Source organism: Phalacrocorax aristotelis, chromosome 2 (assembly GCF_949628215.1).
Source record: "Phalacrocorax aristotelis chromosome 2, bGulAri2.1, whole genome shotgun sequence".
Lineage (NCBI taxonomy): Eukaryota > Metazoa > Chordata > Aves > Suliformes > Phalacrocoracidae > Phalacrocorax > Phalacrocorax aristotelis.
Window position 1 is genome coordinate 97,682,271 of NC_134277.1, and position 13,650 is coordinate 97,695,920.

Below are 13,650 nucleotides of genomic sequence, written 5' to 3' on the forward strand. Positions count from 1 at the left end.
TGAAGACTGTTGTAGTATTTTTCTTGTGTCTTTGTAGTTCTGCTTTGTCTTACTATGATAACTCCATATAAAAAAACTATTCTAAACTCTGAGCTGTCCAGGGACAAAGTACTTCCAACAAATCTAGCAAAATTAAGTCATCGACTTACATCTTCATGTAACGGTGAACATCAGCAGGGAGGGATGATCCGTCAAACACAAAATCTTCCACCATCACATTTAAGGTTAATCTTGACCTCCAGTGAGAAACAGGTTCATCTAGAGCATTGGTCTGTTTTTCTGCTTCAATTTGCTTTAAAAATACAACAAACATACTGCTAAACAAACCAGAATTATGACTAGGATAATACTCTAAGTCACTGAAACTGTGGAGTCATTAACAATATCACAAAACAGAAGCCCGCTAAGAAACACTTTACCTTAATTTTGACCAGATCAAGTATTTTGCTCAAATACAACAGAACAGATTGTAAAGGCCCACTATAATCCGACACTGAAAAACTTCAGTGCCTTCACAGCCTGTTCATCAAGAACGAATATTCAGCTAATTAATCTTAATACCTTCGGAATGTGGACACTAGTCAGAAAAAGTCAATTTGAAATACAGACTGTAGAGTAATCAGATGTTACTTCAAAACTGTGGAAAGGATGTGGGTGTCAACCATGTCAATTTTGGGGAGTAAAAATATCAGACCATTTGTTTTGAACTTCTGAGCTTCCCAATGCTGTCTAAAGCAGTGCTGAAACAGAGTACAACCTTAGCTTTCAGCAGATGCCTATCCCCAGGGCAGTCTACTTGCTTTTCTATGGACGAACATCACCTGTTCTGACTTTTAGTGTTGGACTCTAGCCTCAATTCATTTTTAGCTTTATTCTGACAGGATTTAGAAACAGCGCTGCTGGCCACAGGTATATGTCAGATTCCAAAGAATAACAGAGTGAAATTCTCAAGCTCCACTTAATATGAGGCACAACAGCCATTCACAAGTATTTCATTAAATAATACTATATTTTTTCCCCCCTGGAGAGTAATCATAGCATTTGTCAAAGGGTATGATCTTATTCTCTTGCATTGAAGTGGAGAGTAAGAACATCCTAAAGGAAAAGAAGCAATTTGATGCTGGTCACTCACCAATGTCAAAATCAAGTTCATATCTGTTTTATAAAAGCAAAGCATATTATTTCACGTTAATACAATTTACTATAAAAAGCAGCATCACCCTGTTACAGAACAATACAGTATTCCTACCAAAGCAATGCATCCTTAAAGTAATTAATGTTAACTAGGGAAGTGTTTTAATAACAGCCAGCGTTATATATATACTCCTGCTGTACTGAGTGGTCTACTGTTAGCGTACAAGCTGATAATGGAGAAGAGGAGGTTTTTTTTTTCCCCCCTAATATCATCATTAGTGTAAAGATGCAAGCACAGAAGAAGCTAACGCTATAAGTGTCTACAAAAGCAATTGCTTTTTTTGCAGTTGTTCACCTATAGATGGAAAACCCACCTACCTGTGTGGCTGATTCTCCAGTGAGCAAATTAATCTCTTCTGGTTTAGGGACCATGTACGTGGTCAGAGGACTTACTATATGCACCTGCTTACTGTCATGCCAAGGCAAAATGCCAGCATGATGAAGAAATATATATGCATATAACGTGCCATTATTTCGGGTTTTCTTTGGTACAGAGACATTCACTGTCCTAAAATACAAAATAAATACATTATGAAATGACATAGAACATGCTGAAATATTTAGCTCTTGCATATAAGTGTCACTGAAGATGTTCTAGAAGCAAGCAAAAAAAGGTTGGAGACATTAAAATAAAAAAAAAACCAACAAAACAAGTAAAGAGACATTTGGGTTGCCTGGCACACAACAATTGGTTATGGCTAATATGTCCTAATGAGCAGTAGCTGGATGTGATCAATTTATATACTCCAGTGTGTATCACTACTTGCATTTCCAGTGTTTTACTATTACCTTAAAATGTTTTAATCTTCGTCCAATTCATACTTTATTACCCTAGATAACTAGATAACACAGGGCTGCATCATCAGTTCTTTCATTGTTTTCCCCTGCTGATAGGTCGCAGGGCCAAAATTATCACACCACTTGTAGAAAATAGCCTTCCATGTGCTGGATACGTATCACAGATCATATCCGTGATACAAAGTTTAAGAAGAAAATCCCAAGTTTAGTTTTGCCAAGCACTTTGCATTAATAAAATATCTTCTCAGCTATGACATGCCGACCACAGAACTCTAGATAGGAGCCCCAGACTTGTCACTCCCCTTGTGTTAGCCAAGAAATCATCCTACTTGCAACCTTGCACAATGCCTCCTCTATTCCCATAAATTTACTCAGGTTATTTTGCTCTGAATACCTTCACTGGCTTAGCAGACTCTGTCAGTAAAACAATTCTTGTATTTTCAGGTCTGTCAAGGATGAAGCTTAATATGACCTCAACTACAAACCATCGTGTTCTTTAATTATAGAAAACACTGAACGTGGAAGAACCCGAGAGACTCTGCGAAAACAGAGTCAGGAATAAGGTGACTATTTTAAATCAAAAACCACAACTGTGGCAGCAAATATGAAGCACAAAACAAGTACTTGTAATAATTTTAATTTCATAGAGACATATGTAGAGTGTAATACTATACTCAGAAATTTGTGTAAGGGCACAATCTTATTCCATCTTAGCACCAACATCTCTTCAGAAAATCTCAAAACCCTGAACTACAAGAAGGTTTACTTCTTTTACTTTTATTAGCTTTTCTGTAACTTTTTCGGTGCATGTTGCTAAAACACAGGAAAAGAGAACGCGGTTTGACTTCCAAGTTCAATTCCAGGTCTGAAGCCGTGGCTATTAAGAACAAAACATCACACAGCTACTACACTGGCTGCACCTGTTATTACAGGAAAGTCTCAAGCATTTCCAAGCACTTTGACTTAGATTTTCACAATGGAGAGTCATTTTTACTATTTTAACCAAAGCACACTTTTGTAAAACATTTGTCTATACGGCTAAGAACAGTATGCTGATCCAAACTAACCAATGCTGAAGTTTAGCACATCGTACATATGTTACTGACCTAGCACAGCTAGCGAGATGCATGTTTAGAGCGGGATTTCAAAATTAAGATAGACAGAATAGGACAGTGTTCAAAATTTGTAAAACCTACACGAAAGAAAACAAGTATTTCTGTATTTACTAGTAGAGCTTTGTTTCTTGCAACTACAAGATGATTTTCAACGTCAGAAAAGTTTGACTAAGAGCCTCTTGCTCAGCCCCAGGTGAGCTTAGCGCACCATTTCCATCAAGGCAGGCACTTTGCCAATGTTTAATTCATGAAATATTCTAGGACCCTTTAATCAAAGATAAAATTACCGTTTTTATTAGTAGCAGCACTGTGTCCTCAACTCTAAGGCTGAAATCCAACTAACATCTTTCCTGCCTTAACATGGCACAATATGGTTACTGCTTTACGAAAATGAGCGTGAACTGAACAGCCTGTACAGCACGCAAAAACAGCTTTAACCCCAAAACAAAGAATGCAAGAGCAACACGCTTCTCTTTCAACGGAGCTACCGCGAACAGTCTCCCTTGCTTCACACAGGCTGCCATACGCGTAACTGCTAGTCAGGATACGCGCTTCGGAATTAAGCAAAGAACTCGTAGTTCGGACACCTACCTTTCAAATTTGGACTCAATATCAAAATCCTCCACGTTCAAAACCAGATCTACATTACTCTCAGCACCAATGTTTGACCGCGTGGTTGTATACACGCTTAACTGAAACCAAAACACAGCACAGAGAAATCAGAAACATTAAATTCGTGCATCAGCGCGCTCCGGGGACGGGCCTGTATTTCAGTGTCGCGCATCTCCCCGGTCGCAGGGCGGTTGTAGACACCGGCAAAGAAAACAGCGCACTCCAGGGAAGCCTAACGGAGCTTTCGGCTGCCCCTTCCCTCCTTCTGGGGGCAGAAGCACCTCGCTGCACAGCCGCTACGTACGCGCCAGCAGGACGACCTGTCACAGATTTCGAAGCGCGCCGAGCCGTTCCTCCCGCCGGGCTGCTCCGTCCAGATACACGAAATGGAGACACGAAACGTGCTTTCGCCCCGCCGGGCAGGGCACCAGCGCCGCGCCCCCCCCTCCCGCCCCCCTCCGCCGCCGCGCCGCGCCCCGCTCACCTGCAGCCTGGGCCTCCGCGCCAGGTAGGGCCAGACACAGCCGGCCGCGCCGCCGCCGCCCCCCGCCGCCGGGCAGGGCCGCGTGTAGACGATGCCGTACATGACCCAGCAGGTGTGCGCCACGTACACGGCGAACACCCCCACCACCAGGCTGGTGAACGAGCTGCGGCTCAGCATGATGGCGGCGGCCGCCCACCCCCCGCCCCGCCCCGCTCGGGATCAGCCGGGCCGCCCCGGGCCGCCCCGTCGCCGCCGCCGCCGCCGTTCGCGCATCCCACACGCAGCCGGCCAGCCGCCCGCCCGTCACTTCCGGCCGGCGGAGGAAGCGCCGCCCCGCCGCCGAGCAACCGGCTTCGGAGGGTGCGTCACGGCGTGACGTCAGGGGGCGTTAGCCGTGCGCCCGCCCTCCTTTACCGCCGGGCGCGGGGCGGGGGGCCGCCAGGGGTTCTACGGTGCGGTGCCGGTGCCGGTGCCCGGCGTAGTTGGGGGCCCTCACAGCGACCAGCGTGGGGGAGGGGCCCGTGACGCCACGCTGGGCAGGCGGGGGGAGGTAACGGGGGAGGAATGGGGCGGGGAGGCGCTGCGCTGCGCTCCCCCCCTCCCCCAGCCAGCTCCCACAGGAAAGCAGCAGAGGCAGCTTAGGGCTTAATACAAAGGAAGGGTAAGAGTAATAATAATAACAGGAAATCACAGGAAATAACCTGTGGTACACAGTGAGAAAGGTAGTGTAATATGAGTAACTATTTTTTTAAATGAAAGGGAGCAACAGGAGCAAACACTGACAGTGGCAGTACCCAGAAGAAGAGGAGAGACCAGCGTCCGTCCGTCCATCCATCCATCCATGGGCGACCGAGGGAAGCAGCCCAGAGGCACCACTGCTGCCACGCTGCCCCTCAGGCCCTGCCCTCACAGGACCAAGCGAGCACCTGCTGCCCCCTTCAAGGGGGCTGGGAAGGCTCTTCTTCCAGGCCCCGGAAATAAAAGGCTGGGAGTAAAAAAGGCACGCTTCTTGTGGTCCTCACGTGTGCGCTTGACACGATGTCAACCAGGAGAAAGTGGTGATGTGGGTACACACCTCGATTACACCTCAACCAAGAGCTTCAGGTGGAGGGCTTGTGGGGGCAGAAGAGGCACAAGCATGCAGAGGTGACTGGCACGACAGGGAGCTTCCCTGCATCGCAGGCGAGCGGGGAAACAGGCACACGGACAGGTGAAGGGCTGGGGCAGTCTGGGGCAGTGGCGTAAGCGCATCGCGGGATGCGCGGAACTCTGAAATACCAGAGGGGAAGGTGAACATGGATATCTTTAGGAGAAGATGATGGTGGCAAGTAACAGGAGAAAGGTGGGAAGATGAGGGCAGGGAAGGAGACGAGGGCATGCCATGAGGGCTCACAGCTCATGCTCTTACCTTGGCGGATCACATCACATGGAAAGACATCAAACCAGAGCAGCGAGGAAGGGCCGGCTGCAGATTCAGCCCCCACCGGCTCCCTGTTGAACCAAGCAGCACAGCGGCAGGAGCAGCAGAGGGCTCTGCCGCCACACACAAGCAAAGCCCAGGCTATAGCCTGTCACCTCCGGCAGGCCTCACGCTACCCTGACAAGCAGCAGGGAAAAACGGGGTTAAAACCAGGTGGTGGCAGGTAGGGAGATGTTTACCCTTAGGAGAAAGAAATCTTGCATGCGTTCCATGCATTTGCACATCTGTAATATTTCATTAATGATGTCAACCGCTTCTGTGTTGTAATGAATAAGTGTTTGAAAGCGTCCCCCATTCTGATACCATCCTCTGGCATTAGTTTACACGAGAAAATGTTTTGTCTACTTCCATAAGTATAGAGCAAATAAGTTATTTGCATTTGAGAGCAGAAGAAAAAGGGAAAATATATTTAAGCAAAATAAGGTTCAAGTTTTAAAGCTTTTCTTAATAAGAAAGCATGCCCTGCACGGCTGGTAGGACTTCCCTGAAAGAAGAAATAACTAGATTAAATTTTGTTCTGGACAAAGTATTCAGTCTTTTTTCTTACATAGAATGAAATGATACACATTTGCTGTCACCTACAGATGCCTCCTTTCACACAAACCACTGCTTGACTATCTGGACTTGGGCCAAAGAACGTACTCAAATCCTGCATCCACCCTGTAACTTGAAATTAGAGACTAACATTATTAAAAGCATTAACGAGTCGTCTCTTGAAATCTTCATATCACAATGAATGTACGTCATTTCTCCGGTGAACTTTTCCCCAGTGTTTCACTTGTATTCTTAAAAATGTTCATTTTAACGGTTCAGCTTATGTCCACCAGACCTCACTGTGCCTTTTTCCACCCTCCATTACGCATATCTCACGTATGTAGGTATCTGGAGTGTTGGATCGCTTCTTGTCTGTTTCCTGGATAAATAAAAGTAGCCAGAGCTACTGCAGTCTAAATTAGACAGACTTGTCCTCCAGACTTCTGGAGCCCCTTTTCTGAATCCTTTTTGACCTTTCAATATTTTTCTTTAAGCACAGAAAACAGAACTGGAGTCACTATCCTTATCATCCTTCAGGCAAGAAAAGCAAAACAAAACAAAACACCAATAACCAAACCGAAAACCACACACCCACAGAAAAAGCCCCTAAACCCAAATAAAAAAAAAAAAAAAAAAGGAACGAACTGAAACCCCTGTAATTTCACACTCCCAGTTGTCAGGTAAAGAAACACTGTTCCCCTTTGCACACTGCCAGACAGAACACACACCGACGAAGTGTGCTTACACATATACAGACTCAGTCTTATTCGCAGTTATGATTTGTATCCTTTCCCTTACTGTAAACCTTGTTTATAAAAAAATAACCCAGAGGAACCCAAACATTTTGTTTCACTTTTAATTTGGCTTCAGCAATTCAATTTACAAGCCATTCATAAAGAAAACGTCCGGTTGGGCAGAATGAGCCATGACTGTATACCGCACATCGACACCGGCAGTGTACCGCTTGGTTCCCTTTTAGTAAAGCATCATACAACTTTTACAGAGTAGTTTAAGCATCTGCATCACTTGGCCGAGTTCGTCACACGCTATAGTGCATTTCAACCTGTCGGACAACTAGCGAGAAAAGAACGCTCAAATTGAGGTATTTCCTTTAGGAACTGACTGATCACTGGTATTCAGAGGTAATGTTAAATCATATAGTTTTAAACATTGAAAAATGTACAAAACCAAGTTCATTTTTAAAAAATATTATCCTTATTCTTCCATGCATGTTAATAAAAAATATAAAAATCAAATCTGCAGCACTGAAGCTATACTTTTCGTTCTGCAAAAGTATTTCCGCAATTGGAGCCACAAGCTACAGTCACCTTTAGTACACTGCTTGGTTTTGCTTTTCGGTTATGAAGTACAGGCAGTTCAGTGCAAAGGTAATAGTCTATGTACACATACCACAGGAGCAACAGGAGGGAAATTTACAGCAGAAAATACGCGTTCAGATTACTATTATCCAGTAGCGCTATATCTCGTTACAGATTTACACTGCATATCCAAGGGCTATTATAATCAAAAGCTCGTGGCCAATATGCGTCTTTAAACACCCCAGGTCTTCCTGAGCAGCCCTGAAGGCAACAGAAGTTGTACCGCTGATGGAACGAGCACATAGTACCTTGCAAGTGGGTTCCTGCAAAACAGCTTCCTGCTCCGCCAGCACAGATTTTCAACTAAAAGCATCCTTTTCATGGCAGTGCCTAACGTGGATTCAGTAGCAGTAAGAGAGAATTCCAAAATTTGATCATTTAAAAGGTTAACTTTTTTTGCTTTTGCATTTAAATTCTGAAGTGCGTTCAAAAACATAGCAATATTTTTCCAAAATATATAAATGATATCCTCAATGCAAGTTTAATAATAATTCGAGAGATCAAAAACACAGTTTTTCCCCTGAATTATTTCTCACGTGTTGATAACTCGATTTTACTCTTCCAGAAAGATGGACTAGTACCTGCGATCATATTAGAAATGCCTTGCGCACCTGGAGAGGTGCTGGGAATTACAAAAAAGTTGAGAAAGTGGTCCCACTGAATGGGTGCCAAGTACGCTCAGCACGGCGCCACGACAGTGAAGTTGTACAGTACGTAATAGAAGGTTGGCGGATACTTAGCGTTGGTCCTCCTCTCCAGGAAACAAACTCCGTCGCTTCTAAGGAAATTTACTTCTGACTTCTAACGTTACTGATTTACACAGAGCTCTTGTTACCCTCAGAGCAATTTAAGAAAGCAGTACAAACAAATCACCAACCACAACCAACCATATAGACAAGGAGCTGCAACAGTTTTGCTTTTTGTCTAACTATATACAATCACTAAGGAGAGATGTTTAATTTAAGGAATTCTAATCGACATATTTAAAAATACAATTTCATTTTTAGATGCTTCCTTAAAAACTGCTTTTGTAGTCTGGGTAGTACAGCACTGGCTAACCTAAACCTCGCTTGTGAAATGTAAGAAATACTTTGCTTGAACTTCATTATAAAAGAAAACATAGGACAAAAATATATACTTAGGGCATACAAGATCTTCACAGGTTTATGTCTTTAGCATTTAAAATACAAAGTTGTCTTCATGCTGGATAGTGAATAAAAGACATGTATTTGGGTTTTCCCCGTATACATTCATAGACTTAGAAATAACCTATCGTCAGATGCATTTCATTTCCAGTACCATGGTAGGATGAAAAGTGTCTGAGCTTCAGCTTTCTTCAGTATCCGGGAGGAGGCTCTTTGCTATCGCATTTATAGACACTGCATTCGGAGCTGGGAAGTAAAGAGGCACACACTGAAGGTGACACAGCGAGTCTGAAGTCGGTCCGATTTAAGGTTTCGTTGTACTGTATTTCTAAACTTAATTTTTTATTGTTTATGAGCAATAAACAAGGAGAGCCTCATAAGCTCTTTCAGAGCTGCTGTCACCTGGAGACACCTGCAACAGTGAAAGTATGGGAAAAAGGAATCCTTTACGCAGCGGCAGGCACAAGCTGAAGCAGCACACAGGCCCTTCGTTTTGGGTGGCGTTACCAGAACGTGACTTTAACGTTCACCCGCCGCTTCCGGCTCAGGGACAAAAGTCCAAGAGTGTCACTTAAGAGGAGGCAAGGTCTCCCTCAGGCTGCACCACACCTACAAAGCACAGGCAACACAAGCAAGTGCTAGCGATCCAGTAAACTGAATTCACCAGCCCAAGAGACAGAAAAAGTCGTCCTTTACTGTGGGGAAAAGGCCAGCTGCACAGAGAAAGCTTCGCTGCCACGCTAGCCCTGATGGGCTTGTCTGCTTGCTGGTTCAGGACCAGAAGTTCAGCCCAAATTTTCTCCAACTGACTCTTTGGCTCAGAATTGGCACTTCATTCATAATATCAAAATATTTTATATTATTATTAAAATTACAAAAGTAGTTATGACTTCTCTTGCTTCTAACGTTTTTTTTTGGTGAAAGTGAAAGAACTGAAGCTTAATGCTACATCCACAGATTATCGTACAGCACCTTTTCCAAGATCCCTAAGCTAACCTCAAATAAGCTGGGATGGTCATATGGCCCCGTGTGATTTAGCTCAGAATAAAGAAGCACGACAACTATGTTGCTAAAAAAAAAACCCAAAACCCAACAAATAAGTTAATCAACAGGAATAACTTGCTCCAGTGCAACTTGTGCTAAAGTGATTCTACCATTTCCCCTCCCAGACACTGATCATTTGAAAACTGCAAATGTCTTCACCGGTTACAGACAGCTTCCTGAAGTTACCCTGCGCAGGACTACACTGCTCTGCCACTTTGCTGAAGAAAATGGAGCAAGCCACCACTGCCATCACACAACTATTAAGACTATTTTTCTGGACAAGCTTGAAAGACAATCTAGGCAGTGTCATTTGCTGCAAAAAGGTCTCAGCGTATTTCACAGAAACATAACCTCTCCATTTTATAAGCCTCTTAAGTCCTCTGCTCTCTTGGTATCACCCACTTGAGTTTAATCCCGTTACACACCACAAAGCACATCATACCATCTGGGGAAAAAGAAGCTGTTTTCTACAAAAAAAATCATTCCTCCACTCACATAAAATACATTAGTATCTTGAAATAAACCTGAAAAGTTTCCTAGGGAAAGAAGCTGTCTTAACTTGATCGCTATGACATGCGGGAAACGTTCACAGATGCAAGCCCAGGCACATCCAATGGATGATCTCTTTGCTGCTGCCTCCTCTCAGCAGCATGACCTCAGTATTACGTAATTTATGCACGTTTTGATCACAATGTGTCGGTGACTAACATGTATACCCAGTTCACTGCTTTATCTCTAGCACAGAACGATCGTGTGTGTTCCTTTGAGGTGGTGCTGGAAGATTTCACCTGTAAGGAGGTCTTAATGAGGTTCCCATCGTGGTCTGAATACTTTTTTCCAGTCTTCATCAGAAAAAGGCAGGGAGAGCAGATGAAGCCTCACGGGCCGCGCTGCCGGTGACCTAGACATTACTCAGACGCGTGATACTGCAGTACCGTCAAGAAGTCACCCTCTGACTAAGGAGCAGCTGGCTTAATTACTCCCTAGCTGGGACTGCAAAGTTACCTGCATGACAATCTCACTCTTCCTGCTCATTTGTGAAACAGATCTTGTGGTTTTGCCGAATTAATTTACTAATAACTAGTTATCAATGACACTGATTACAAATTCTTACTTTCCATTTCGAACTGTTGGACCTACTCTTCCTCCTTTTTTTGTAAAGGACCTAGCCACGTTAACTCGGTATTTGATGCTTTCCAAATTAGCTGAAGTTCAGACACCTAAAAAGTAACAAACCAGCTCGAGTACTTGGTTCACAGGGAACTTCTGTGCTTCAATAGGAGTTTAGGACCCGAACTTACATTTTGCTAATGTAAAACTCTTGGCCAACATGTTTGTCATTTCTTAATGCTAGGATGCTCACGCAAGCGCTGCTACGAAAAAAGCAGAGGCTTCACATTAAGCAAAATGCAACATTTCAGGTCTTATAACCCACACTCTGACCTAAAGGAAAACAAGGAAAACTGACCTGACTTGGTTAGAGTTTTTATCAGATTTTTTTTGTTCTGCATCCTACTTCAGTCCCATAGTATATGCAAAGCTGGGCTTATGTAGTTTTATTGAGATCATGGGACCTACAGCACATGGTGCTCAAAGAATACAAGTTGCAGAATTTTTAAATGAGATTTCCATTTTTGAAGGAGCAGAGAGCAGAACGGGACTACAACAGTTAACACAGAAAGCTGTACTTACCACATGGTAACACAGGAAAAATACCAAAGGTGGCTTTGTAAGGGAACTCAAATGTACACCTGCTTTAGAAAATTTATCAAGCTATGCAAGTGTTAACGTGCAACAATCCCTCTTCCAGTAAAACGACTGCTACCCTTTATGAATGAAACTATATTCCAACCAGCCCGGTGCTTAAGCTAGCTAACAACCCCGATCATTCGTATGTTCATGCAAACTGAACAGCTACGTACAAAACCTGACTATTCACTTCTGGCAGCTTTGCCGCTAGAGAGGTTGCATCACTTCCTCACCACACACGTGTCTCCTTTCCAACCTTTGTGACCTAAGGATTTATATCTTCGAAGCGGGATTAGCAAACACACACACCAGCCTGGGTTCTTTTTATCACAGTTCTAGCTACAATAAATGCATTGAAACATACGGTGTAATTCACCAGTATAAAATAAAGTGTACGACCTAATTCCTCCTCCATAAGGCTTACAAATTGCCGATAATGCCTTCTAAGTGTATCTGCTCACAGCAGCAGACTCCTGTGACATCTGTAACAGCACTTGCCTTACTGTGGTAGAGACAGAGGCCTAAACATGCTTTGCACCTCCTAAACATTTGATTGGTTTTAGCGGGGTTTTGTTATGTTTGAAGAAATATAAATGAAGAAAAAAAAAAAAGACACTTTAGATAAGAAAATCACGAAATACAAGTTGATTACTTTAAATACATTAAAAGACCCAGTATGCTTGTTCAACTGTATCAGAATAGCAAAGCTTTGGCTGGGCCTCTCATACAATATATAAAAACTCAGTCTGATGCAAGAGCTCTACTGGCAAAGGAGGGCAGTATTACATAAAAGTAGTAAAATGTCAAATGCCCTCACACCCTTGCATTTTTTTTGTGTAAGGATCACTTAAGTTAAACTGTTGCAAAGAACTGAATTCATTTCTTCATATGTCCCCCTGGGAATTTAGGGGCTGTCGATATCACCAGTTAAAATAAACCAATGCGTTTGTAAAATCTGTAGTATTTTAACTGAAAGCATTTACACACCAGTATTTGGTGAAGGGGAAAGGAAGCTTTCACTTCAGCCCTGACATTGCAGCAAGCTGCTGAAACTTGACGGTCACAACCCAGCTGTCCCACCGTTGGGTGCCTTGTAAAAAGGTCGTTTAAACAGACCTACTAAAACACTTCAGCAGTCGGAGTTCGATAGGTGAGTCATAACGACCACTGCTGCGCTCATGCAACGCGTTACAGTCTCAACACTCAATGAAGTCCTGAGTTCACCATGTTACGTGGCTTTTCTGTCCCTATCTGGCAGTCTAATGTTTAGCCTTATATTCTACAGATGCTAAAATCACCCGAATTATATTTATTAACCTCAGCTTTGTGACACTGTGTGCGATCTAACAGCATCTCCATGGAGGCTGATCAGGACTTCACCCGGTCATTTGTCCTATTACGCTCTACCTCATTCAACAATCTCACAAAAGGAGCATTGCAATTAATTCATTACAAAAATTTAAGTGTTGGGGGTATTTTGTTCTTTGTTGTAAATGGTTGCTTCCACCAAGAGTACTTGTTCACCAAGCAAACAACGTGCTGGTCACTGGCCTTCTTCAGCAGCAGCTCTGGACCAAACTCACTGACACGTATGGCTTTCAGGTCCTCTTCACCATGCAACGTGGCATTTGTTTAAGGGCCTGTCTATTGCAGCATGCTTCAACCCAAACACTCTGCACAGCTCAGCTGCACACAAGCATGGTCATTACACTCACCACAATTAGAGAACATCTCCCTCACCAAAACAAACATGAAACCAAATGCACCCTTTGGTTTTCAGAAGACAGATCCCCAAGTTACACATACCATCCATGAAAATTAGGCACACTCATATTTAGCCAACTTCAATCAGCTTTATTCTTTCACAGATGGGTACAGAGTATCTCTCCTCCTCTGGAGCTTCCCTCACCCCAAAGTTGTCCATGGGATACTAAGCTTACCTTTTTCTTCTTTTCAGACATGTGTCTCAGGGAACTCTATCTCATCCCCTGCGCTCTGAAATTCTCAAATTCCCAAGCTCACATACAAAGCAAACGATAACTATCTTAGGCAGCCAGCTTGAACCATGTGTCATAAAAAGTCTTGTAGAGGAGATGTGATACGCCCAGGCTACAGT

The 13,650-nt window shown here is 43.5% G+C and overlaps 1 protein-coding gene across 1 annotated transcript in view; it reads right to left on the minus strand.

The window, feature by feature from the left end:
• The window catches only part of CLPTM1L (CLPTM1 like), a 30,789-nt gene extending 26,351 nt beyond the window's left edge, over window positions 1-4,438 (minus strand). The window contains exons 1-4 of the mRNA XM_075084457.1: window positions 4,204-4,438; window positions 3,699-3,799; window positions 1,513-1,702; window positions 150-292 (exon numbers count right to left, since the gene is read on the minus strand). Of these exons, the coding sequence (XP_074940558.1) occupies window positions 150-292; window positions 1,513-1,702; window positions 3,699-3,799; window positions 4,204-4,380 (611 nt within the window). The 5' untranslated portion in view covers window positions 4,381-4,438. The remainder of the gene's footprint in view (window positions 1-149; window positions 293-1,512; window positions 1,703-3,698; window positions 3,800-4,203) is intronic.
• Window positions 4,439-13,650: the final 9,212 nt, after the last annotated feature.